A 27,343-nucleotide genomic window follows, 5' to 3' on the forward strand; every position below is an offset into this window, starting at 1 on the left:
CACACACACACACACACACACACACACACACACACACACACACACACACACACACACACACACACACACACACACACACACCCACCCCGAAGAGCCCTGCCTCCAAGCGGAGCACTGGGACAGGCGCACCGGGTTGAAAGTCTGTGTGCATGTGGGGGCCCTTAAAGAGGTGCGTCGAGCAGACGGCTCAGACTTTCTCCGTTGAGAATCAGCGAGATGAAGAGCAGCGCCAACCCGGCACCATGCGCTCCAGGCTCCCACGGACCGCCTGCCTATTGCGACTCATTGCACTCTGCATCCTCCTCTCGCACACTGCAGCTTATTTTGGGTCAGATAACGTCTTTTTTCTTACCTCCGCCCATTACATTTATTGATTATCTTTGTTATTGTAATGCTTTACACGCTTTAACCAATTTACGCACGCGTCAATTGCGCACAAACTATTGAGCTATATTTTATTTATAGTGTTGTTCAAAACTTCTAGAGCTTTGCAAATTATTATGCGAAGTTATTGCAATTAACCATAATCATCACTATAGTGGTAATTTAAGACGCATCTCGACCAAACTAAGATACATTTTTGGCTATTTTGAGCGATTCTCTTGGATTTGTTGGATTATCCTTTATTTTATTAATGTATACGGGTTCATACTGTTTTCAGTTTGGACATATAGTGGGAGAATTCAATAAGTTCCTCTTTTTCATTTAATTTATTATCAGAGAAATGAACATTTTCAAGTGGCAAGAGCGTAAAACAATTCAGCAACGCTCCAACGCACAATTTTGTCATAGTCACATTTTTCTATCAGGAAATAACGGCAGTGGCAGAGTGGTTTAGTTATTGGAGAATATTTCAGTATCATGATATTGGCCTGTAGTTGATTTTAAACGTCGGAAAATGTTTTGCATTTTATCGAAGACTTACAATTTCTAACTGGTTTCTTTCTGTCCTCTCCAAGGCTGACAGGTCGGGAACCCTTGGTGTTTTTACCCGGACCGTTTTCCAATGAACCCCCTACGGGAAAGGCCCACCTGAAGCAGTGCGAGCAGATGACTCTGACCAGGCGGCAGAAGAGACTGTGCCGCAGGGAGCCTGGCTTGGCCGAGACGCTGCGGGAGTCGGTGCGCCTCAGCCTCCTGGAGTGTCGGTACCAGTTCAGGAACGAGCGCTGGAACTGCAGCCTGGATGGCCGGGGAAGCCTCCTGAAGAGAGGTGAGCCTTTCATTCAGCCTGTACTTTCGACACGCGTTAGTTTTAGCACTTACCAAAGTGATCAGTGAACGGTAGTTTATGAGTTCTTGTTGGGACCGGACAGATGACCTTGTCGTTTATTTGTCTCTATCTGTATTTTCTTTGAAGTGAAGCAGGTGCACAGCTGCACGTTTTGTCTTATCTCCATCACTCACCTAGATGACATGAAGTGTATTTTATAGAAAAGTATCAGTGTCTGTGAGAAGGATGTGCTGCGCCACATCTGCCTGCACGCTCCTGATGCTGAAGGAAACATCAGTTTATCTGAACAGCAAGTGATTAAATGAAGCAATTACAATTGAGAGGGAGAAATAGGATGAGTAAACGGATCATGACCAGTTATAAAGGTGTGAGCCAGTAATCAGACATGTTTCTGTAACTTGTCTTAATAATGAACATTTATATTCATAGTTTGACTCATAAACCATATGTAAAGCTGGCCTCACACTGGGGTGTAATGGTGTGTAAACACTCAAACTTACCTCAAGCATTTTCAAAGATACATTTTCATAGGCCTTTATTTATATGAATTATTTTTTTATTCATGTTATTAGTCAGCATCAAATGGATATCAATTGATTTATTATGTCAGTTTCAAAATAAAACAATAAAACGTCTGAAACATATAAAACAAAAACAAAAAAGTGGCTGTTGTCGCCTTATGATGACAAACTTTAAAGTAAGATGCAAATTTACCGACAGTTTCCTTCTTGCATCACTGATTTTACAACACAGAAATGAGCGTCAGATACTCAAATCACAGTACACTGTCTGAAGTCACTGTGGTGCATGTTATTCAAAGTCACAGCTATTCTTTCTTATTTCTAGCCCAAAGCATTTGTGACAGTGACAACAGTTGACACTTCTGAAGGCTTTCTCTTTTATTTTTATGGTACTTAAGATGTTCTGCTAAGTCATGTGATTTGATACAACCCCTGAAAAAAAAAAAGTTTTCCAGAAGTTGTCTACTTGAATATTTTTTTGCTTGGTGCAACCATTGATAAACTTCACTCAAAAATTAGATGTGTCCATACTGAATCACCATATTGCCTGTAGCTCACATCCCCTGCATGTCTGCTGTGCACAGAAAATGCTTTAGGATCTCCCAGTCTCTATGCATATGGATATCAGTGTGTGGGAGAACATGAACAGGTCAGCATAGAGGTAATGAGGGAGTAGAAAGCCAAGAAATGTGGTGTGGTGGAGAGCGCTCAAGCCCTGTGGTTATTTTTATCTCGGGAAAGCGCCCATTCCCAGAGGAAAAGGGTGGCGTGATTACCCACTTTCATCTGGGAAAATCCTTCCTAGTCAAAATAATAATTAATTGGATCAAAATATACCCTGGTGACGGCTCTGGGTGAAGCAAATAACAGTGCGAAACCAAAAGGAAAGGTCAGAGCAGGAATTATGACACATGAAAATTTGCAGTATAATGCTGACGTTGTTTTAAACCATGACAACGTAGTGAGCGCTTTGTAAACATTTCGACTTAAAGGTTTATCCAGTGGCACAAAAGACATTGTGATGAGTGTAAACTATCAAATAATCCCTACAGCTATAATCAGTTTGCACTCAGAGCAGTTTTTGATGCCAGGAATAGCTCTTGTGTTGTTATCTCAGCAAATTCACCTCTTCAAATGTGTCCAGATAAAACTTAATTGATGTGCTTTTGATATTTTTATTTTCTTGACACACAGTTATTCTCTCTCCTCTGACGCCTTATCCATTTATCGCAGCATTCAAGGAGACTGCCTTCCTCCTGGCAGTGTCCTCTGCGGCGCTGACTCATGCACTCGCCAAAGCGTGCAGCTCGGGCCGAATGGAGAGGTGCACGTGTGACGACTCCCCCGGCATCCAGCATCGAGAGGCGTGGCAGTGGGGGGTCTGCGGCGACAACCTGAAATACAGCACCAAGTTTCTAAAGAAGTTCCTCGGACAGAAGAGGGTCAGCAAGGACCTGAGGGCTCAGGTCGACGCCCACAACATCAACGTCGGAATTCGGGTGAGTGTGAACAAATAAACACAAAGAGTAGAGTAGAGAATACCACAGCAAAATAACCCACCTGCTCTCCTCTCTATCTTTTATGATGTTGCCACCCAAGCCCAAGGCATCAAAAACATCGCCTGTACCGGAGCCACACTTTGCTCAATTAGCTGGGCTGCAATTTTACATAACAATTATAGCTCTGGCACACTCCCCTGCATCATCAGAGGATACAGAATTGTAATCCTCACCTGCATAATTTTTCTCCGTGCCAGCCAAGACAAACGCCCCCCTTTATTTGCTGCCGTCGTTGGCCTTGGTGGATAGCACAGGAGGCAGAGGGTGAGGCGGTGCAGCGGGGAGACAAGACGGCTGGGGGATCGTCAGAGCCAGGTGTTTTCAGGCATGATAAAGCTTGCTGTACGAGACCTACAGAAAATTAAAGGTCTCATGTCGGAGAGAACGATTATATCCGTGGCCTCTTTTTAATATACGAGCGAGCATTTTTTTCCACTTACTGGATCACTGTGCTCTTCATAAATCCACCTAATGTTCATAACCACCAGCTCTGAAATAGCAGGCCCCAGGGTCCTACTCCGGCAGCTCACACCTAAGTTAGAGCCGGTGGAGACAAAAAGGAAAAACAACACAACAGGAAGAACTGAGGGCGACTATCTTATCTCATCTTTACTGAGTTAAAAGTTTTCCTCACTTTCCACCAATGTGGCTTAGAGGAGCAGTGATAACAAAAACATGAAGTGGCACCCCCCTCCCAAAACCCCTCTCCCATGCCTCAGTAATGGTGCTCTGAAGCCCCTGAGGCGATCATACCTGCAAAGGGAGGAACTGAGCAGAACTTTTCAACCCAGAAGTACCCTCTGGCTCTCTGTGTATGACCTGTCTCTGGCCCCTGCCAAGACAGCAGGCTGAGTGATCGCGCTCTCATCACTGACCATCAAACTCAGTGAACTATTAACCTATATCGAGGGGGCACCATAACAAACATTTTTTGGCACTTCTTGCACTGAAATTCTTATCGATGTTTTCCATGAGCAGGCATGTACTAAAAACAGGGTGGAGAGATTCCACCGTCTGCGCTGTTTGTCACCTCTGCCTCGGGCTTTAGCAAAGAGAGACAGGAGAGAGGTAGACAGAGCTAGTTTCGACACATTGAGGAAAAAAAAAAAGAAGTGCAAGAGCTGTCCAAGTGAGAAATGGGAGGTAAATGAAATACAGCATCCTGAACAGTCCCCCTCAATCCATTATATCAAAATGTTTGACTGAGGTGAGCTAAAGGCACAATGGCTGCAGACCACCACCCCTAACCCTCTACCCAACCTGCAGGAAACTGTCTCACTCTGTCCAGATAGACTTCCCAGATAAGAGGCCAGGTAATGAATCAAACTGAAGGGACTGACATCTCTCCCCCTCCCATGCTTTTTTTTTCTCTCTCCCATCTCAGGCAGTGAAGAGCGGGCTGAAAACAACCTGCAAGTGTCACGGTGTCTCCGGCTCTTGCGCCGTACGGACTTGTTGGAAGCAGCTGTCGCCTTTCCACGACACCGGGCGGCTGCTGAAGTATAGATATGACACTGCGGTGCGAGTGCTGAGTGTCACCAACGCAGCCACGGGGGAGACCGAGCTGGCAGGGCCCCGTCGTCACGGCCAGAGCCTCCGCACTACTGACCTGGTCTACCTGGAAGACTCCCCCAGCTTCTGCAGGCCCTCCCGCTACTCCCCCGGCACAGGCGGCCGGTCGTGTGCCAAAGACACCAGCTGTCAGAGTCTGTGCTGCGGACGGGGTTACAACACAGCCATGCGCCTCACCAGCCTGTCCTGCCACTGCCAGGTACGCTGGTGCTGCCACGTGGAGTGTCAGACATGTGTGAGAGAGGAGGAGGTGTACACCTGCAAAACTGCATAAACAAATAATGAGATAGAAGAAATGTAGGGAGTATGTGAAGACTTGCAAAACAAAAAGAGTCAGCGGAAAAATGTGAGAGAGACAAAGAGTTCATCACTGATCTCACACATCGACATGACTGAACTCTAATCTCCTATAGACAGTCCGCTGCTCTGATCACATCACATCAGATCATGTCTTTGCAGATCTCCATTCTGAGTTGCATGTTATTTTTTTGGGAGGAATATACACTTATAAAGCATTATAAAATTGCCGGTTATTTGCTAATCATCAGCGATTTGATATGCAGCCGCTTACAGTAGGTGAGGATGTTTTCAAACCACTCTTCTTTCCTCTCACTGGATGCACTGAAAATCCCGCTCTTCTGAGACGGAGGGAATCAAGCTCTTAAAAAGCAGGTACTGGACTGGACTGGATTGGATTACCACCAGCAGTACGACGTCAAACCCTGCCTGCAGGGGAGCTCCGACACTGACTTTGCTGTATTGTAATTATCTCATTTCATTTGACTATTTATTGTATCACTCATCGTGTCTGTTGTACTGCTGCTTTATACTTTAACCTTCTTATAATCGAGAGTTGCCACTAAGGCTAAAACAGCCTGAAAAGGAATCTACCTGTCTGTCCTATTCTGTCTGCTGTGTTCTATTCTCTGCTGTGGAGAACGTTTGAGGGTTCTTTTCTGAGTAAAAAGCACTTAAGTTGCTCTTGCTATGATGATACGAAGTGTGTAGTTAATCACAGAATATATGTATAAATAGAACCACTGGAAGCTTTGAGGTGTGGTTGATACCACTGATATACATTGTAGCTACATGCATTAACTGGGTTATTGTGTAAAGAAACAAGCTGGGTTTCAGTTGCTCTTATGGAAATGTCTATGGAAATCTCTACATGTAGCCTAATGTGTGCTCAGCAGAACAAAGGGGAAAATACTCTGAGTAATAGTGAGGGGAAACACCAAACACTCCTGCAAACAAGAATGAAAAACACTTAAATTGTAAACATACCAGCTCTTTTCTTTTTTTTTTTTTTAAATTCTATTTATAGAGGCGCACACTTTACAATACTTTCATGTTTAAAATTGCCTGATTGAACCATTCAGTCTTCAAAGTCTAATTTAGCCACATCTTTGTTCTCGTGCCTTTGAACTGGGCCAATCATGCTCCTTATTTTTGCAAATTGCTAATCAAAGGAAATCACCATGTTTACTCCCTGATACTCACATCCAAAACAAAGTGTCCATGTGCGCAGGTCAAAAGTGCACGTTAGACCCGGAAAGGTTTATTTTTACTGGCCAGTTTATGTGTTATGTGTGAGCGATTCTGAACTGTATATATGATATGAATATAACTCATGCCAGGGCTCCAGGCGCATGACAATGTGGAATCGTAATTTACTACCTCACTTCATCTTTTGGCAAATATCAGTAAGATTTATGAGTTATGCAGAGTTATTCTCTCTGTAGATACCTGTCCTTTTCCATTTTAGATTTTTGTACAGTTCTTTTGAATTTGGTCTTATATATATATATATATATATATATATATATATATATATATATATATTCAAAAGTAAATGTTTTTCTTTAATCTTGTTGCTTTACATTCTTATTTAAAACAAATAAGATTAATAAATGGACATACATTTGTAAGAGCTATGTGTTTGTTGTGTCTTGTTCAGTTGCTGGAGGCAGTCACCCTCAACTGTGCTCTCTCACGCACACATGCACACACACACCCCGCACGCAACAGGGAAACACGTGCAATACACCTGCCTGAAACCCTGCACCCTGCGTCCAGCGAGTAAAAAAGCCACTTCCTGCTGACAATGCCCTGCCCTCCTTTTCATCTCAAACGACTGTGGTCTCGCTGCATCACCCTCAACCGCCCGGTAACAGGCGCGGAGTGGGTGGGTGGCGGGCACGCTTACAGGTGTTGTGCCTCTGGCCATCTCAACAACCGCGACGACAATCATAATGGCGATGATGACTCAGAGGAACGCTGTCTTTTTACAGAGCATTTGACCCCCGACTCACCATTAGAAAGTTACAATCGGCCGCCCCAGTGTGACGATGATGAGAGCACTTTACGTGCTATTATCCGTGAATCATAATTTTCCACTCATTTGCAAGGCATCAGTGAAGCTACAGCACACACTGGGCTATTGTATGAGGCATTTATGTTTAGTGTGCGCCTGGGTGCTTTTGATGTTGCTCTCTAATTACTATGATTACACATTATTATTCCTTATTAGAACATCAACTTGAGACCCAGATTCTTGCAGAGAATTGTCAAATAATTTTAAAATGACTAGGTTTTTCTCACAAGTCTGATTACGTTAGAAATCTGTATTGTTAGTGCAAATGATGGGTATACTGACTGTCTTGGGGGGAAATTCTCAGCCATTTTGTAATGTACCTTTTAGGGAGGACATTCATGACAGCACTTTGAGATTAACCATATAAAAAGAGGGGGAAATAAAGGGTAAAATGTTTCCTCATGTAAAAGAGAGAATGAATCACTGTAATTGCACAAAACACGTGCTTCTTGAAACCTATTTAATGCTTTACTTCTCAATGCAACACACTCAGGGGTTGTGCTGCTGCAGCCTTACTTGATCTGGTATGACCGAGAGCTTACAGTTGCTAAATGCTAGGCAGTGTGAGCAAACTTTGGCTAGATATTGTTCTGTAATGGAGATTACTAAGTCAGTTTGAGTTTGTTGACTTAATGACTCTTCAGCGGATACTGTTCATCAAAACTTTCATAGTGTGGCTTCAAGAGTTTCTTTATGGATTGAGAAAATTGTCCTATTTCTAAAGTTAAATAAAAACATTTAAAGCCCACTGGACCGGCTGGAAAACGTATTGTCACAAAGCCGAAAACAGGGCTGATTTTCGCGGCTCAGATTTTGGAGATACATGGTTTTCACTGGACAGCAATGATATGCTTTTGTCCATCTAATAACAGCATTGTATTACCAGTATAAATCTCTGCATGTATCCTTTGCGCCAATATTAATTTCCCCTCTCAGACAATAAAGTTGAAAACTTCAGTCCAGCGATCCATACACGCGTCAGCTGATGACTGAGGTCAAACGAGTTCATGTGGTGAGACTACTGACTCACTCATATTAACTTCCCATATTATCATATTTCGGATCAATATTTAACTTTATTCAACATGAATGCTATGTATTAAAAAAGCCACTTTCTTCTCAGCAGAGCAGCGGGATAAAGAATGAGACGGAGGAGTGTGTCGCGGGCAGCAGGGTGGACCGGGGTTGAGATATTGAAGGACATAAAGGAAAAAGATGAGGATGGAGGGATGAGATGGGATAGCTTGTGGCCCCAGGAGGCCTATCCCCTGCTGCTGCTGTTGTTGTTTTATAATGAACTCCTAAAGCCTTCATTTCCCTCACTACCCTGAGCGGAGGGGGTGCGGCGATGGGGGCTGCTGAGTCCACAGCCGGATTCGCACGCACAAGCCCCGAGGGTGGCTGCTTTGAGCAGGGTGGGGGGGTTGGACGGAGCAGGGGTGCAATATGCAAGCTCCTGTGTTGTCTGTGTATGTGTTTGAAACAGTCCTGACAGGAGACAGGTGAGGGCAGAAATGTTTTTGCATATGTGTGTGCGCATACTTGCCGTGTGCACACACCTGTGGTCACTTCAATGGGAGTGATATGCGAGTGTGTGTTTGTAGTGAGGTTTTCAGTGCGGGTGGGGGGTTGGGGTGGGGGGCACAGTCAGCCTGCTGTATGCTGGAGTTTCTCTGTAACCCTGGGACACTGAATGACATATATAATGTAGGACGATGCTGGCGGTAACACTATCTGGTGTGTCTGCACTGGTCTGGTTCAGGTAAAGGTTACTATGCCGGGCTGGGCTGCAGCACCACTGTGCTCTGATAGATGAAGATGAATGGACAAACTGAGGCTGGGGCATTTTTTGAGATATGTATTATATTTGTGTTGCTTAGCAAAAAAGATATTATCCATAGCGACTTACATAGCTCTCAGGTTTATACATCACTTATTTGTGTAAGAACAGTAGATGTTAACTGAAGCGTAGAAGGCTTGGTAGATACTTTGCTCAAGGACACAAAGCGCAGTCGCGTCCTGTAATCAGAACCTCTGAGCCCCAAGTCAAACTCCTAAACCCTACATGACTTCCGCCCCTGGAGAGAAGGCACTTAGATAGCAGCAGCGCTGGGCCGAATCCCCACACCCTGACATCGCACAGGGAGAAAATGAAATGATGAAGAGAATCTGGAAAGATGGGTTTGGTGCAGAAAAAAGAGAGGAAAAGAGAGAGAGAGAGAGAGAGAGAGACAGACAGAGTTGTAAATACGGCATGGGGTAGGAATTTGGAATGTGAAATGACTAATGCAATTGCTCAACCCACAACAAGAACATGCACTGCCTAGAGCTATGACAAGGCTGAGTGCATACCTCTATGGGGGGGCCTAGCTCAGAGGCTGGGGTGGACTGGGGATGGTGGCTGAGCTCCTCGCAGTGGGTGATGAGACGCACGGGTGTAGAGACGGTGTAAACATGCGTGATGGTCAATTGAGCAGGCAACAGGGTTGAAATGATGGATTTTCACCTGAGGATGGAGAAAAACAAACAAACTGTGTTACAGTACGTACTCTCAACGTAATAAGATTAAATCCACGAATATTAGAGCAGACATAGAAAGATGGATTAAAAATCATCTCTCTAGAAATTGAGTAAAGCCAACTGCCTGCATGATAAACAACCAAACCAAACAACCAAAGTTTAGCCTCTAACAGGATAACAGAGGATATGAGGAAAAAGCCAAAAACTTTCCACCTTCACAGAAAATATGAATATTTGCCTGTTTTCTTTGTCTTCTATGATATCCATGAAATTATCTTTGAGGTTTGGACAAAACAAGCAATCTGAATACGTCAACTAGTGCTTCTAGTAGTGTTGTTGTGATGGCCGTTTATAGCCATGCAAGTGGTTTGGCTCTGGGGACAGCATTATCGTTCAGTCTGTGTGTCGCTCGGTCATTCCAACACTTCCAGACAGATTGAAATATGTTAACAACTATCGCATGGATTAACACATTGCATAGACATTCATGGTTCCCAGAGGGTGAATCATAATGGCTTCAATGACCCCATTTAATCCAGGGCAATCATCAGATCAAAGTGAAAGTTTGTCTGGTTTGGTTTTCACCAAATACCTGCAAAACGAATGACCTTCCCATAGTTGCAGCACTATGTGTTCACAAAGAGACAAAAAACTGGTGCTGAACCTTCTTCTGATTTACTATCCACACCAATGATCTGTGCTAGCACACTTTGTTAAACAATAGTGTATAGAATTAATGTATTTGAAGGACATATTCAAGTCACAAACTTGCCAGGTGAGGCAAAAACAAAAGCAGCAGCAGCTAGGGCAGTATAGCGCTTGAGAACTGATTTCAAGCTGACCAGTTGACCGTGAACCCCCCACCCCCTACCTCCCCCCCCCTCCAAATGGGAAACTTCTGGGGGAGTTTGTTCCCATGCTGCTCCTCAGAAACACCTGCAGTGCTAACAGCAGGGTTTACATTGCAGCCGCTGTGATAGGACGCGATAAGACCTCACGCACCTTCATAACTGACTCCCCCCCTGCTCAATGTATGGTACTCCTCTGCTTTTCTCTCACAAAAACACAAGCGGACACACACACACACACAAGTTCGCACACACACACACACACACACACACACACACACACACACACACACACACACACACACACATACACTGACCTCCATTACAAGCGAAACAAAACTTTCCCAGGTCAACATCGTCCAAGAGAGAAAAACACAGATAAAGGCCAGAGCTATGTGTTCTGTCAACCAGCAACAAATCTGAAAAATAAGTCTGGAATGTCGTCTATGATTATTTGTAATTTCTACAGCTACAATTATGGCCTTATTTCCCTGAGTGCTCACACTTATTAAATCATCACTGTCATTAAAGGATTCAAACACACAATAATGTGCCGTCAGAATTTATTATCTTTTGAGCCCCGTGAATCACACACTCGGGCTAACCGACACATACGACTTAATCATGAGAGTGTGGTTGAGAGCTGGTGCATGACTGTGGGAAGGAGGCTGTCAGGCAGGGGAAACCCGGCGCAGTACTCCGTGCCATGTTGCTGTTTGTGTTTCCACCCTGGCTAAGCCGTCATCCACCCACCACAGGGGTGGACAGCATCTCTCATCCTCAGAGGTCTGGGTGTCACAGGTGGTATGGCCACAGGGCTGTGTGTGTGTGTGTGTGTGTGTGTGTGTGTGTGTGTCTGTAGGTGTGTGTGTGTGTGTGTGAGTGTCTGACAGCTGTGTGGGCTCTTTGAGGTCAGACGAAGTGAAGCTGGGATGAAGAGCAAGAGGGCGCAGCAATGAGACCGATCACTTTCTGTCACTGGGGAACGCACTCCTCTCTGAACTCCAGAGCGAGACAAATAAGGCAAAAGCCTGGGGCAATAATAAGATCATAATAATATCAAATAATATCAGTAAATACAAATAGCTTCAAATAGACTACAGCCATGGGTAGATTACCCATCACCACCACCACCACCTAATTTTTCTGTCTCTGGTTGTTTTGCATCATTTGTGACAATTTTCTTTAGATTATCTTTTAGGCATTTTTGTCTTTATTTGACAGTCTGGAGAGAGACAGGAAACAAGGGAAACAAGAGAACGATGGGAATCAACTGTGGACATTGCAATTTTGTGGTATGCGCCTTAACCATTAGGCCACCGGACTTCTAACATTTTGCAGTCTATTTGCGATTGTTTTGAATCATTAAGTGTCTCTTTCGGGTCTTTTGATTGGCTGTCCAACAAGAAACGTCAACAGTCACCTCACACAGAGGTTTTGATATGAAGCCTCCAGGGGGCCACCCCTCTGGTTCCACTTTTCCCACCAGAACCCACCGAGACACTGGAAGCTTATGAGTTTCTCCTGTCATCTCTGACAGGCCCTCATTTGCTTTCATTCAGCGTCTCATCATGGCTTCAAAGACGAGTGGATCATCTGCCTCGGGGGGGAGTGAGAACATCAGTGTGCCTTCAAAAAAATGACTGGTATCCAAAAATTGTTGACCTAAGGCAATTTTGCTCCTCATAATTGGCTTCTCCACTCTGTCTGTCTTGGGCAATCACTGTAGAGTTATGATGTATTATATTGCCTGGAAAACATCATTAAGTATGTTGTGTAAAAGTGATTCAATAACATATCATTTTCCCTTGATGAACAAAACAGTGTTATGGGGGGTGGGGGGTGGGGGTAATCACAGAGTACACAGAGTGCTTTCTTCCTCCACTGAACAATAACTCTGCTGCCATGTTGTCTAAGCAGGACAGGGGGCTGATCCAGCGCTAAATTTTGTTTGGTTCCAGCTGGAGCACCCAAAGCAGCAAAGCCTGGCATCAGGAAATAACCTTCCTTTCACGATCCAGTGAGGCGGCCACACACACACACACACACACACACACACACACACACACACACACACACACTATACAATACAATACGCTTTATTTTTTAAAACCTAAGCATTAGAAAATACCTAGAAATTTCTGCATCTGAATCCAGGTGTGTGTTAAAATAAAGATAGACAATTATGGGAAACATGTGTGTCACATGTATCTTTTTTGAATTCATATAAGAGTGGTGGTGGTGGAAAGAAACTATGGGAAAACTATATTTGAGTATTTCAATTTCATGATACTTTATACTTCAACTCAAAAACGAAATTTTTACTCTACTACATTTATTTGAAAGCTTTAGTTACTAAATATACAACACTATATAAAGTTGTTAAACCTTGTTGTCCCTTGAAATTAAAATATTGCATACATGTTAATGAATCAGTGATAATATTCTCATATTATATTCATAATAAGCATATAAGATAATTAAAACAATTTCAATAGGGCTGTTTTGCTAAATAAGTGCTTTTCTTATCTATTGATAAGTATATTTAAGTGATACTTTTGTATTTTTATTTAAGATAAGATCTTTTATCTGTAATGGAGTATTTTCACAGTGTGGTTTTGCTATAAGTATAAGATCTCAATACTTTCATATCTCTTATATCCTCCTCAGTGGATTATGACTGGACAGAACCCTTTGTGCTATAAACATATATTAAGGTGCAACAATGACCTCAAACTAGGTGTAACCACATGTGAGCTCCCGGTCAGTCGGAGTGGTGTGATTGTGCTCCACACCTGGAGTCTGGATTCCAGTTTGTGCCCGTGGTGCTCAGGTGTGTAGGAAAAACCAGTAAGCTCATCTCATCCTTTCCCGAGGGCTGAAAGATAAAGGACAGACGGAGAGAACTCCACGACCTTGAGAGAGGGAGGTAAACGTGGCTCATGTACCGCTCAGAAAATGTTTGACGGGGGCCTTCTTGCTCCCGTTCTCTACTTCTACTCTATTCTGAGCAACAGGTTAAAGCTGTGCACAGCCAACCACATCCCCTGGGGATGTGTTATGACAACTGAAAACGGTGAACAGCGAGAGCAAGAAGTGGCATGAACAGATCTCAAGGTTTCTGACATGTGGGGGTGGGTGAAAAGGACCTCTGTTGAGAAGTGTCTAGCCTGAAGATACAACCATCAACTCAAGTACCATCAGGCAGCCATGGAAAACTGTCTAGGCTGACTTCTGACTGCTGTGCTGGATGAGGTAAACAAATACATCTATCACTGGCAAACAGGAGCTCGTCACAGCTCACTGCACTAATTAGGTCAAAGGATGTTTGAATTTGCGTTGCTTGGTCCTGGCCTCATCGATTCTCCCCTCCCAAATCTGTAGACAGAACAGTGAAGGAGGTTTGGTGAGAGGTGATTGAGATGCGGTTTTGTTAAGGTGCCAGGCAGCGCCCCAGGATGATTTGCCTCACACTAAATCACCAAGGAACTATTGTGAAATTTTCACAACTTGTTCTGGGAAATCCAATCATGCCACTTTCACACAGTACTCCATGACAGAGTCAAGTCTATGACAGGCAACCTCACAGACAACCTGTCACCTTCCTCAGACGTCCTCTCCACAGAATTCTGTGACTTGTAATCTCACCTGGCTAAAGTTTGATATCTTTAGTTTTGATGCCTCTGACCGCAGGCGAGAAGGAAGCCTCTGGATGGACAGACAGAAATATTCTGACACCTATCTGTGGAAAAAGAGGATAGCCTAATTAGACTGAGTCAGGCTGAGCTGACAAAAGCTACCCCCGGGACATGTTTCACAGAGTCTTTCCTGTCACATGTCTACATGTCAACAGATTATGCTATATGCTCTCAGAGTTTGTCTTAGTAGGGGAAAGGATCTCTGCTATTACACCTGTCACATATTACATTTAGGAGAATATCAAATATAATGGAAAATGTAGCCTGAAGCCTAGATTTAAATTTGTGAAGTTTAGTATCAGTTGAATAAACTGAAGGAAATGTTGACTTGTCCATTACAGGCATGGTCAGATTAACTTCTTAGGGGCACTGGGGCAAAAATTTGTTGTTTGGCCCCTATTGATCCCCAATGTACAGGGCAGTTTCATTATTTCACCAGACACTTAGAGTCCAACCAGCATGCTAGAGCTGAAATGATGAATTCATTAATTAATTAATGACAGAAAATTAAACTTGCAAGAATTTTGACAACTGGTTAATTCTTTAAGTCGTTTATAAGCAAAAATGCCCAAAAAATGTCCAGGTTCTTGGATGTTGACATTTTCTTGACTGAACAATCATTTGACAATTAAAGACTTTCTGTGTGTTGATTAGCCTGGTTGACAAGCAGAAAAGGAAGTTTGCTAAAAAAAAACTTTACAAATGAGGGAAATATGAACTGAAATAATTAAGGTCTTAAATCTAGATTTGGACACAAAGTCCCACTAGAAAAACTACAAGGCCACAAGATGGACGATGGAAGATCTGACACAGATGATACTGTACATCAGTGGCACAAATTTAAGGGATTAATCAAAATAGGGGTTAATCAAATTTTGTAGAACAAAATTAAATGTAGTAAAACTGGAGGTTTCTGTTGAACAAAACGATGAATTCTCTAGTAGGTTTCCTATCGTTGTCTGCTACTGAGTTTTACTGTCACCTAACAGGCGTATCTTCAGTAGCCTATTTTGTGTAAACCAAAGATCATTCATTTACAAAATCAATATATAAAAATTCATTAAAGTTAATTAAAAGTTATAACTATAGTGTTAATTATAATTAACAGACCACCTGACAAAAATGTCAGAGAAATCGCCGTTAGTCACGTAATAGCTGAAGTACAGACAGTATACAGATGCAATTACCTTTTCAGTATCTAAAAATCGAGGCGGAGTGAGCGCTCTCCACTCTTTGTCTTTCTCTCTCTCTCGCTCCCTGGTGACGTAGTGGAGCTTCCGCTTTCCTATTTCCGTACACAAACGATTGGCTGATGACGTGTACACTCCACTACCGTTAGCTAGGCTGCTAGCTTAGCCACCTGTCAGAATAAAGGTGTTATAAATAAATTAACGACCTAAAGTAAAAGGGAAGCAAAGCGTTTCATTAACTCGGGGAAAATGGAGACGCTTTACCACCAGACGAACAAGTGAGTGTGTCTGTATTTTGGGTAGAACTATCTTTGAGACATGTCGCAGCTAGCTAACGAGTGTAACTAAACTAGCTAATTACCAGTGACTTACCTGTAGTAAATTATTATCAACATGAGAGCATTAATGGTCATTACAATGTTTACACTGTTGTTCACTGATGATAATAACTGTTTAAAATCTCAATGAACAGTCGAGTTATAATTGTGTGTCATGTGTCGGTTCCCCTTCACCAATTTAACACTGTTTGTTCTGAATTAGGCAAATCCAGGAGGTTCAGTCTCTGATGGGAAACCTGGAGAAGACAGACCGTCAGTCGGTACACTGTGAGTAGTCAGAGCTGTCGTTTCTCCTGCTGTTCAATCTGCGTCTCCTAACATAAAATCCAATAATACAATCCATCACCAACCAGGTAAAAATGGACAACTTCAAACAGCAAAAGTCCCAAGTTCACTCCATATCATGTGGGTCTATATGCGGTAATCACACATTTATTAGAAACTTGTACCACAGATCCACCGTATCTACAATGACTGGTCCTCCATGTTATAGTTGTAAAGTTGTGCTTTATCAAATTGCATTCGATTTTTTTGTGTGTGTCAAGTAATTAACACACAGAAAACCTCAGGTAGAGTCGTGTTATACCATCGTAGGAGAAATGTAACCACAATTGTTTTCATCATCAGTGTGTCTGGCAGTTATTTTCTTTAATAATCGAGTAATGGCTCAGTGTGTAAAAGAGAAAATAATTGTCAGAATATGGTGAAATGATGCCCATCATTATTCCTGGAAGCCCAAGTGAACATAATCAAACTGCTTGTTTTGTTTGACCAACAAAAAAACTGATAGATTTTGAGTTTACTGTCACAGAAATCTAAGATACAAACAAATATTCATTTCTGAGAAGTTGATACCAATGAAATTTTAAATTCTCACTAATTCCTAATTTTCCAAATAATTGTCTGTCAGTCAAATAACCAACTGATCATATCAGCTCTATCAGTTGGTTTCTCATAAAAAAAATCTGCAGATTAATTGATAATACGCCACACAGTGACTTTTCCATTTCTAATGAACAAGTTCTCCAATCACAGACCAATAGATTGCAAGCAGTACATCAAAACGATGTACTACTCTAACAACAAAAAAGCTTGTAAAACTCCAAATGTATGTACTTAAGTTAATCATCTTGTGTCCGATTCTTATCTGGTGTGATGTCATTGTGAGTATTGTTTCTTTCTCAACCCCCAGCTTTGTTCGTTGATGATGGGAAAAGACGTGTAATGGGCTTACATGATTTATCTTAGGGTCGCGTTCAGCTCTCCCACCGCTCTGTATATGAGTGTTATTAGATCAGTGTTGATGACATCACTTCCAGTTCACTTTCCTTTGAATGGTCTCTTAATTTCTACTCAGTACTTCGTCTTTGTTATGGCTGCCTGTTACCCTCTCTGACATAATGACTGTAGGGGGGGCTGGTGTCTCCCTGGTTGATTGTTCTCTGTGGTTGGTGCCTGCCTGATCAGTTCTGGGCCAGGCTGGTGCCAGGACAGGAAGCAGTGGGGTGGGTGCAGTGACAGAAGCTGGGAGGGCTTCTTCTAGATAATGGTGGGAGCCAGGCAGTCGACAACCCTCCCGTTATTCTCCTTCCCAACTTATGACATCAACTTGTATTTAAAACCAGGGGAGATGTAGCATGCTAACCATACAAAGTTACTAGTGAAAGAGGGTGATTCCACTGATAAATGCCCTTGTAAGGCTTAATACAACCAGGTGCACAGGAATAAACAGATACCCACAGTCTCAGCAGCATGAAGACTGAATTAGGTTGGAAAAGCAGTAAATCCAGATTTCAAACAAATATATGGTTTACCTTAAACAAGAGTCAGTTTTTACCAAATATTTAGGATCCAAAAGGGAAATTTGAGGAAAATCTGATGTAGAGCTGCAACTAATAGTCAATTAATGGATTAATATTTTGATAACTGAGTAATCATTTTCTTTTTTCAAGCAAAAAAGTCATTTGCTGGTTGCATCCTCTCAAATGTCAGGATTCGATGTTTTGTGGTGATATTTATCAGTAAACTGGTTATGTGTGGGTATTGGACTTAGTTGCAGCCCTAATCTGATTTACTTTGTGCCTTGTGTGATTAATTGTCATTTTCTGTGTCCTCTAATTTTTTTCTTTTTCTTTTCCTCAATACACAAGTGTTAGAGAATGACCTGCAGGCTAGAATCGACCAGATCTTCAACCATTTAGAACGCCTTGAAATTCTGGCCAGCAAGGAGCCACCAAACCGCCGTCAGAACGCCAAATTGTGAGTTTGGAGTGAGTCAATTGATGGTGACCCTAAAGCCCCAGAGCTGGCAGGGCGAGCCATATCTCATAAAGGCAAGGGAGGGTGTAGAAGATGAGACAGGCAGCCCTGTCCTGCCCTGTGGCGACGTGGCTCTATGAAAACATTTCCTCAGAAGCCCCGTCATCACCAGCATTCCTGCTGCATTGGGCAAAGATTCATTTCTGAGCTGGGTAAACAGGCCTTAGGGGACACAGTACACCCCATCCCACAGCACTCCTCTGATCTTGGAGGAGCTCTAGTGGGGCCTGAGTGAAGCTCAGGAGAGGGGGAGACTGCATGAGGATTTGAGGGTAAAATAAATGTTCTCATCAACCAGAGGAGTAAGAATTAAAATACGGTGCAATGATCAATGTCATAAAATTTATCAAGTAGGTGAGTAGGTTTCTGAAGGGTTCACTCGTTTAAATTTCAGACATTTTTAATACCACATAGAAAGCAATTTAATATCTTTTTCAGTCATACTGTTCAGAGACTGACAGAAAACCCAGCAAGGACAATTACTTATGAAGTACATGAATTTGTTGACATTTATATAACATTTCTGTCAATGCTTCAGCTGAATAACAATAATTCTTAGTAATAATTAACAAACGATATGCTGATAATATGACCTGGAGTCAGATAAGCAGCAGAAATCTAATATATGTATTAACCAATCACAAAGTTTTTGCTAAAATTGTCCATAATGAGACATTGAGCTTCCAGTCTCCTGTAGCTAACGATTAAACAGCCACAGTCCACAGCTGAAACAATCTCACTTTTAATTTATACGTGTGTAACACCCCCACTTCATAACAAAGTTCGATCAACAGAGTCTTAACTGTATTCTCTGCTTTCCCTCAGGCGAGTGGACCAGCTTAAATATGATGTTCAGCACCTCCGCACCGCTCTACAGAATTTCCAGCACCGACGCTACGCCAGAGAAGCCCAGGACAGAGAGAGGGAGGAGCTCATGAGCCGCACCTTCACGACCAACGTAAGTGAAATGTGCCTCAAAACAGGCCGAGGAGTAAACCAGACAATAGTAGCCAGGCTCAGGTTGTGGAGCTGGGTATGAATGCAGCATTCTGACGTCCATATCACAGTGTAACATACAGTACAAATCCTTCAGTCTCAAGCTCAATAATGTGGAGTTGAATAAGTGTTTGATCTTGTTCAACAGGATGCAGATACCTCCATCCCCATAGATGAGACCCTTCAGTTTAACTCCAATTTGCACAACGCGCACAGAGGCATGGATGACCTCCTGGGCAGTGGCAGCAGCATACTCAACGGTCTCAGAGATCAAAGATCCACATTGAAGGTGCGTGCCTACGATTTATACAGAATTGATAAAGAAATAAAGAAATGGTATCTGTAGCAGAGCACAGGACTTTTACTTTTTGTTAAGGAAGCAGTATAAAGAAGCAGGTTCTCCTGACAGATACAGGTTGAAAGTTCTATTCCTTGACCCACTTTCCGGTGTCCACATTGATCACAATAGTCTCATTGTTAGTGTGCATGTGCTCAGCGTGAGGGTGAGTCCTTGTTTCCAGGGAGGAGATGGTCTTCCTGGTTTTGCTTCAGGCCTCCTGTTATCAGGGTGTGTCTGTTGATCAGCACTCATGGGCCGGGTGTCTAACCATGAGAAACTTCTGACGGAGAGGCACGTCAGGCTGGGTGTTGGCACTCACGTCTCCCAAAACGAGATGAATTAGTTTAGATAATTACAATGTCGTCATTTAATGCGTCCATTCTCCAAAACATTATGTGTATGTGTGTGTGTGTGTGGTTTTTTTTAAATGGCTTTTATATCCTAATCTAACACGTGATTGTTACCATTTGGGCTCTGCACAGGGGACCCATAAGAAGATGCTGGATGTGGCCAACATGTTGGGGCTGTCGAACACAGTGATGAGACTGATAGAGAGGCGAGCCACGCAGGACAAGTTCATCATGATTGGAGGCATGCTGCTGACCTGCGTCTTCATGTTCCTGGTGATCAGATACCTGGGCTGACCTCCATCCATTGATGAGTCGTGGACATTTCCGCAGCACATCGTCCCTCATGATATGAAAAGTGGCAGAGCTTGAATTTTTAACATCAGATTAAAGTAATTTTTAATAAATTGTGCCATTACAGTTTGTTTCCCATCATTTTAAAATTTTTGGGAACCTGCAAAATGGTAAGTTGGAAGAAGACCCTAATTACAGACAGTATTTTCATTCCACTTGAAGCTCCAAGAGAGCATGGAACTTTCTGCTGCTGTCCTCAGATTACTGCCACACATCCATAATCTATTTTATTTTCTTTTTTAAAATCAAAACCACTCTGAAACTGTAAATCACTCTTGTGACTGTACCCTCATGGCTTCTTAAAAAATACTTCAACCAGATATTTATCCTCAACTTGCTTTTGCCTGTAGTGAAAAGCTATTTGTTTTGTTCCTTTATCTGTCACTAATACTGTCAGTGTCATTTTGCCTTGTTCAGCATGGTTCAACAGAGAATTAGAAATATTCATAATGCTCCATATTTCTTTACATTGCAACTCAAGAATACTCCCTGAAGATTCTTCTCCTTTGTGTGTTATGTTTAATCAGTTGCTCACTCACTAATGCAGTTTAATACAAAAGTCCTGCAATAAATCCTCCCTTCATGAAGGTTATAATGTTGTTTTTGTTGAAATTGCTATTGAGGCATTACTTAAACTTTATCATTATTTTGGATGTAGTTTGAGGTGCTGTTTAACTGTATTGCATTACACGGAGAGGTGTTTGTTATTTGGCCTCCCCTCAGTGATATAAAATAATAAAGACACCACCTCTGCATATCGTCACCTTCCTAAAATAATGGCCTAAGTCATGTTTTGACAAAAATGTTTTTTTTGCCTAAATCACCCCCTCATGATGCTGGCCACCTCTGGTAAAATCGCCTGAATCCTCAGTTGAGGGGAACATGCAATTCTACCCCCGGTTGTATAATGGCCTATGTCAAAAGTGTGACTCTTTTGTTGAGTTTTTTGTGTTTCCTGAAAAACCTGAAAAAATGACTTAGGCCATTATTTTAAGAGGGTGTCGATATATAACACAATTGAGCAGCACCACAAACTGTAACCTCCAAAATGACCAGCTGAATCAGCACCTCTCTAAAACAGTATTGACGATTTACTGCAGGACTGTTGTATCAGACTGCATTAGGTTCAGCTAGCTGTACCTAATAAACTGGTGTATAATTTTGGCAACAAATATGCTCAATTGCCAGAGATAAATAAGATGACAAAGATCTTTTGGGAGGTAGCAGTCATTTTGTAATTGTTACACACCTTCTCTTGGATTTATGCTTGAGTCCAGTCTCACTATGCGAGTGATTTAATTTTCTTAATAGAATAAAACATGTTTCATTTCCTTGGTGTCTTTATCTAATGAATCTGCTGGAAACATTAACATGGTTCAGTTAATACAGATTTTTTCCCAGATTTAATCTTAATAAGAACACTCCCTTTCAATGTAAGAATTACTGGTAGCTAACTCCACTGCTAAAACACATTTTGTGGCTTTACTGTTTCACAAGTCTATTCAAAGCAACTACGACTCCATCTAGTGTTTCATATTTGACACTGATCTCTGCAGGAACTGCTTGCCTGTCTGACTGCAAGTATCCTCATGTGAATTTCATTAACTCGTTTACATATTATGGAAAAAGACACATGAACTCAAGATTTTATTTGCTGAAACAGAGTAAGTCTTTAAAAAATACAGGGTTGCTACTGTTTGACCAATCACTATCCTTCACCATCCCAGCCCATCTTAGCTGGGGTAAATTAGAAACAACCTTGATAAAATACATAGTGTCCATCTTCCATCCAACTGGACATTCTGTTTTTTCCAACAGCAGTTTCAAACCTCTAGAATGTTAATAGGTTAATCTACAGCAGTTTTATTTACAAAATTACACAAAAGCAAAACACTGCCCTTCTTTTAAAGAGCATTTTGGAAAATAATTTAAAAACAGAAAAATACAATTATTGCAGTATACTACAATCTTATTGTTACGTGATGCCAAAGCACCATCTTGATGTACAGATTTCAGTGCAATTCATTCAGGTGTACCCTCACCACAAGGGAACATGAGCTTTGCCTCAGAGCATCAGGGATATTAAAACCCCCTACATCACATTTCCCCTCACTTACTAAGGGGGTTCTTAAGTGACGTCTTACGATGGGGACACCATAGCTGTAATTTCATATGGTCATCATTGGTGGGATTCTTCACATTACACACTGATATATGTACAAGTTTACTGCATTACAAATTATTTTGGGACCAGGGATCCAATAGAAAGCAAGTAGTCATATGAGAACAGAAAGCATCGGTAATTATGAAATTGTCTGTCTCTGAAGGTTACATTACACAGTCGAAGCTGTTCATCTCTAGAACAATACACTTCCTCCTCCTCATCTCCTGACATGATTCTGCTTATAGCTTCAGCCATAGTGTCCCTCTTTGGCTGCCAAAATGAGCAAAAACTGAGAGAATAATATTTTTATGTGGAAAACAAACAAACAAAAAAAAAACTCCAGTGGTTTCTCTGATTTGTCATCAAAACATATGGGTACTGTTAACATTCCCCCTACATGGAATATAAACCGATGTCTTGAGGAAGTCTCTTTAAATCGACACCCTGTCTTAAAAATTCAGGGCAAACCATGAAAAAGTCTCACATGAGCCAGAAGAAAATTTTAGTGTCAATTTTAAAGCCAACACGAGCAGCACCACTTTGTGGCTACAACTTGCTGCAATGTGTAGGCCAGTAAAAACTGTGGTTTATTGACCAGCTTCCTGTCTCACTGACTGCACAAAGACTTGATCTAAAACTCAAAACCAAGACAGTTCAGGTCAAGTCTTTCCCCTAGAGCTGTGAATAAACTCCTTCACTTGCATCATTACTCAAGAGCCATGGTTAGGTGGGTGCTGGAGGTCCTGCCCTGAAAAGATTGGGTGTAGGAGTGGGTGGAGCTGGAGAGCTGCTGCTGCAGCAGCCTGTGAGGGCCGAGGTGTGAATAGTGTGGGGTAGAGGGCTGTGTGTGGGACATGGTGGAGAGCTAAAGGGGTGTGGTGAAGTGCAGAGGCTGGGATAATATGTATGGGCTGACCAGAGAGGAAGGCTGTTGGATGGGCAGGAATCAGCCCCGCATGTCCCAAAGAATGTCCCAGAGAGTGACCGAGGGAGGGGCCCAAAGGAGACAGGGAGATGGGGGTAAGGTGGTGCTGGGGAATGTGGTGTACCTGGGCTAACTGGGCATGTGCATGGTGTGGGTGGTGAGGATGTGCTGGGTGGATGCCCATGGCTGCAGCAGTGGCGGCATGGTGCTGCAGGATGGCGTGTTGAACTGTGGTGATTGACGTGCCGGAGGCCACTGACACGGTTGGCTGCTGAATGTGGATCTGTTGCAAAGCTGGTGGAGGGGGGGCTGGGGCCAGGTTGGCAGCGGCAGCAGCAGCGGCGGCTGCAGCAGCAGCAGAGGGAAATGTCTTGACCTGTTTGGCCAAAAGCTGCTGCTGGATGTGCTGCTGTGCAGCCTGTTGCAGCTTGCTGTACTTCTCCATTTCCTCTGGTGTGAACGTAATGGGCTGACTCTCCAAAGGAGCCAGTCCATCTTCCTCTGCCTCCATGCCATCTTCTTCCAGGTTGGGTGGTGGATAAGCAGGGTAGGCGTGCATTGGAGGAGGCTGCTGCTGCTGCTGCTGCTGCATTTCTGGCATGAGGGACTCCATCATGGGGTTCTGAGAAGGGTCCTGTCCTGACTCTCCTTGGTACTGAGGCATCATCATGGAAGGTTCCTGTTCAAACAATGGCCGGGGTTCTTGGTGCACTTGGGCTTCTGTAGTGGGGTGCTGCGTTTCTTCTGGTACCACTGTGCTCTGTGGGGCCTCCTCAACCTTCTGGACTGGTGGAGCTGGAGGTGGTGGTGGAGGAGGGAACTCCCTTATAGGCTCTACCAGGATAACCTCTCCCTCAGCCTCAGAGCCTTTCCCTGGTCCTGACTTCTCTCCCTCATCAGGTCTGGTTAGGGGAATCACTGGTTTCTTCCCTGCCTGCAGCTTACCAAAAAGTGGAAGCATGGCTTTATTTCCCAGTGTGGGGGGTAGTTTGGGACCAAAGTAACCCTGTGGTGGGTCCTTAATCTTAATGCCAGATTTTGTTCCAGTGGTAGAATCATCAGCACTTTTTTTGGACTGGACCTTCTCCAGAAGCTGGCGTGCGGTAAGCGAGTTTTTCTGTTCTCCTGCATCTCGGGACCCACCTGGCCTCAGAGCCTGTGAACTAGATGAATGGGTGTTGCGGTTAAGGCCTCGTGATGAAGATGATCGTGGAGACTGGGATCGGTAGATGCGGGAGCGGTTGAAGTCTCTGCGATGTGTGTCACTGTCTGCTCGACCCCTGGCGCCTCGTCGGTGAGGGGAGCCTTTGGCTGAACTGGAGGAGCGGCTGGCAGAGCTGTGGCTACGGCTGTAGCTGCGCCTCCAGGATCTTGCACTGGTGCTGCGGCTCCAGCTACTGGAGCTTCTCGAGCTGCTCCGATGGTGTCGCCGGTGCCTTTTTCTGCGGCTGTAGCTGCGAGAACGTGAGCGGGAGTCATCTGAGGAGGAAGAGGAGTACTGATGTCTCCTGGATCGTCTACGTCCTCGGCTACCCCTGCGCTCATACTCGGAGTCTGATGAACGTTTGGAGCGCCGCCGTCTGCGACCCTCAGTACTGTAGTCACTGTAGCTGTCAGAGTAGCTGCGACTACGGTGGCTGTAGGCACTGCTGCCTGCTGAGGAGCGTTCAGAGCTGCTGGAGTACGAGTGACTACGGGAAGTTTGGCCACGATGGCGCCGACGGCTGCTGCCTCGTCTTTCCCCTCGTCTTGATGAACGACTGCAGGACCGCCTTGATTCCTCACTATGGTGGCGGCGTTGTTCCCGAGGACTTGACCTGTGATGACGTGAACGTTGAGTGTTGGAGCCCCCTTCTTCTTCACTCTCACTGCTGGGAGGTCTACCAGGACCAGGACTCTTTTGGGCTGAGGTGGAGCAGGAGGCACTTTGAGGTGCACTGGAGTCAGTCTTTTGTCGCTTGGTGCCACTGTGCTCCTCTGAGGAGTTGGCCTTGTCTGTGCCCTTTCTGGCTCCTCCTTCCTCTGCTCCAGACTTGCAAGGCACTTCCTTAGTAGCACGTTTTCTCTTCCCCAGCTCTACTCCTGTATTTCCTGTAGCTCCACCCCCTCCAGTTGCCAAATGAACAGAGGACGAAACAGCTTTTTCTTCTGACTTTGGTTTTGCTTTCTCCTTTTCGTCACCTGTTGCCTCATCTTGATCTGGAGCTTTGTTTTTGCTCTTCTTCCGTTTGTGTTTTTTCTTCTTTTTGGGCTTTTCTTGCGTTACCTCAGTCTCTCCCTCTGCACCTTCTGCTGCTCCTTTTTCTTTGCCTTTGCGTTTTGAGTGCTTTGCAGACTTCTTATGCTTCTTCTTTTTCTTTTTTTTCTTGGCACTACTGCTGCCAGTTGCAGGCTTTTGCTCATCGGCCTCTGATTGGCCAGGCTCTCCCTTCATCATTGGTTTATCTTTGTCAGTGCTGGTCCCAGGTTTAGTGGTTGAATCTACTTCAGCTGTTGAGGCTGCTACCTCTTGTCCCTTGTCATCAGACTCTTCACAAGGCTTAGGGGACTTCGCTGTTTTCCCACCACGCACTCCTTTGTTGCGGGACAGCTTGAAGTCAAAGTAGAGGGGATTACAGCTGTAAGACAGGGATGGCTGCGCTTTTGTAAATTCGAGGAGCTCAGAGGGCCACTGCAGGGTAGTGCTCTCATCTTTGCTGAGAACTGGGAAGAAGGGACCGGTGGGGATTTTAGGGCCTGAAGTGGAATCCAGAGTCTCCTGTGTGCTCTCTGCCTTTTGTGTGGGTGAAGTGGGTACCATTGTGGGTAGCGTGGAAGCTGTGTCTGCTGCGCATGAAGAGTCATTCTCTGTCTTCACGTTAGGTGATAGAGGGGTTGGCTCTGAGTCAGGGGATGCAGGGGCATTACCTTGTTCTTTTTCAGTCTTACACTCTGTAACACTGGGCTCCGTCTGTTCAGGACTAGCTTCAGCTTTTTTCTCCTCCTGCACTTCCTCCTCCTCTTCCTCTTCTTTGTTCAGACACTGATCAGTGGCCTTCATGAAAAGCAAAAACTGGAAGTGAGGCTTTACTCGGCAGTGAGCTGGAGGTACATAGTGATAGTACTGAGGCTCCTGCCCAGCATATCCTTCCTCCTTTTTCATCATCATCTTCAGTTTATTAAGTGTGGAGGCTAGAGAGCCTCCATCGTCAGGCTGCTGCGCCTCCTCCGTCCCTGCCACACTACCGCCCTCTCCTCCTTCACTTCCTCCTGACACTACCTTGGGGCTGTCTGTGCCGCAGACTGATGTCTCCTCTTGTCCTCCAGTCTTTTCCCCCTCCTGGCTCTCCTCTTCCTCCATAGCCTCCTCACCATGATCAGCAAACACTGCAGCTGCTGTCTCCAGCTTTACTGGTGCTTTCTTGGCAAAAGAGAAGGACACACTGACTTTGGATGCACCACTTGGGGTTGGGGAGGAGGAGCTGTTCTTTCCCAGAGAGAAGCTGATGGCTGGGCCAGGCTTTGGGGATGCTTGCCCAGTTTTATCTGCCATTGATCCTTCCAGGGCAGCGTCTGTCAAAGCAGGATTCTCAGGTGTCGTGGCGTCGCCATCTTCTGCCTTCTCCCCGTCCACAGCCACTGTGGTAGTTTTGAACATTGGCCCACTTCCTGGAGTACTGAAAAACAGAGGCATGAGACCAATGTGATGTGGGATCAATGTTTCAAACTATCAGACTTAACTTCAGTGAGAGTTTAAGATGATAATCAAATGCTTATTGCGTTTGTAAATCATCAAAAGGGTCTCGACAGACTAGTTGTCGGTGTCAGAATTTAGTTTTATCAACTCAGAAACAATGTGAGGGATTTAGAGGCTGTCGTAGTAGGATCTATGACATACCTGTGTGTCCTTCAGAGAATACTACAATTTAACTTCTATTATGTTTTCACATGGTTAAAATTGTTATAAGAATATTTAATAGATATTTTGTTTTAATATGCAGTCTTTATTCGGCCTAAAAAGTTGCACAATGATCAAGACTCAACAGACTTCATCATGTTGAATCC

General features: G+C 43.8%; 3 protein-coding genes across 8 annotated transcripts in view; 2 read left to right on the forward strand and 1 right to left on the reverse strand.

Annotated features, from left to right (window-relative positions):
- The first annotated feature begins 108 nt into the window (after nucleotides 1–108).
- On the forward strand, nucleotides 109–6,814 carry wnt9b (wingless-type MMTV integration site family, member 9B). The gene is made up of 4 exons (XM_023413728.2): nucleotides 109–328; nucleotides 960–1,213; nucleotides 2,989–3,254; nucleotides 4,699–6,814. The coding sequence occupies exons 1-4, from the start codon at nucleotides 150–152 to the stop codon at nucleotides 5,158–5,160; spliced, it is 1,161 nt and encodes a 386-aa protein (XP_023269496.1). The 5' UTR covers nucleotides 109–149; the 3' UTR covers nucleotides 5,161–6,814.
- An 8,806-nt stretch (nucleotides 6,815–15,620) lies between these two features.
- gosr2 (golgi SNAP receptor complex member 2) lies at nucleotides 15,621–21,541 on the forward strand. The gene is made up of 6 exons (XM_023413723.2): nucleotides 15,621–15,794; nucleotides 16,057–16,121; nucleotides 18,005–18,113; nucleotides 18,999–19,131; nucleotides 19,318–19,458; nucleotides 19,992–21,541. Exons 1-6 carry the CDS (start codon nucleotides 15,766–15,768, stop codon nucleotides 20,151–20,153), a joined length of 639 nt encoding a protein of 212 aa, XP_023269491.1. The 5' UTR covers nucleotides 15,621–15,765; the 3' UTR covers nucleotides 20,154–21,541.
- A 303-nt stretch (nucleotides 21,542–21,844) lies between these two features.
- The window catches only part of gpatch8 (G patch domain containing 8), a 28,884-nt gene continuing 23,385 nt past the window's right edge, over nucleotides 21,845–27,343 (reverse strand). For all 6 annotated transcript variants that reach the window (XM_023413813.2, XM_023413816.2, XM_087175936.1 and 3 more), the window contains one exon: nucleotides 21,845–26,955. In XM_023413813.2, the coding sequence (XP_023269581.1) occupies nucleotides 23,085–26,955 (3,871 nt within the window). In that variant the 3' untranslated portion in view covers nucleotides 21,845–23,084. The remainder of the gene's footprint in view (nucleotides 26,956–27,343) is intronic.

The sequence above is a fragment of the Seriola lalandi genome, unplaced genomic scaffold (genome assembly GCF_002814215.2).
Source record: "Seriola lalandi dorsalis isolate HSWRI2012SDOR001 ecotype SW California unplaced genomic scaffold, Sedor1 jcf7180002054519, whole genome shotgun sequence".
Classification (NCBI taxonomy): Eukaryota; Metazoa; Chordata; class Actinopteri; order Carangiformes; family Carangidae; genus Seriola; species Seriola lalandi.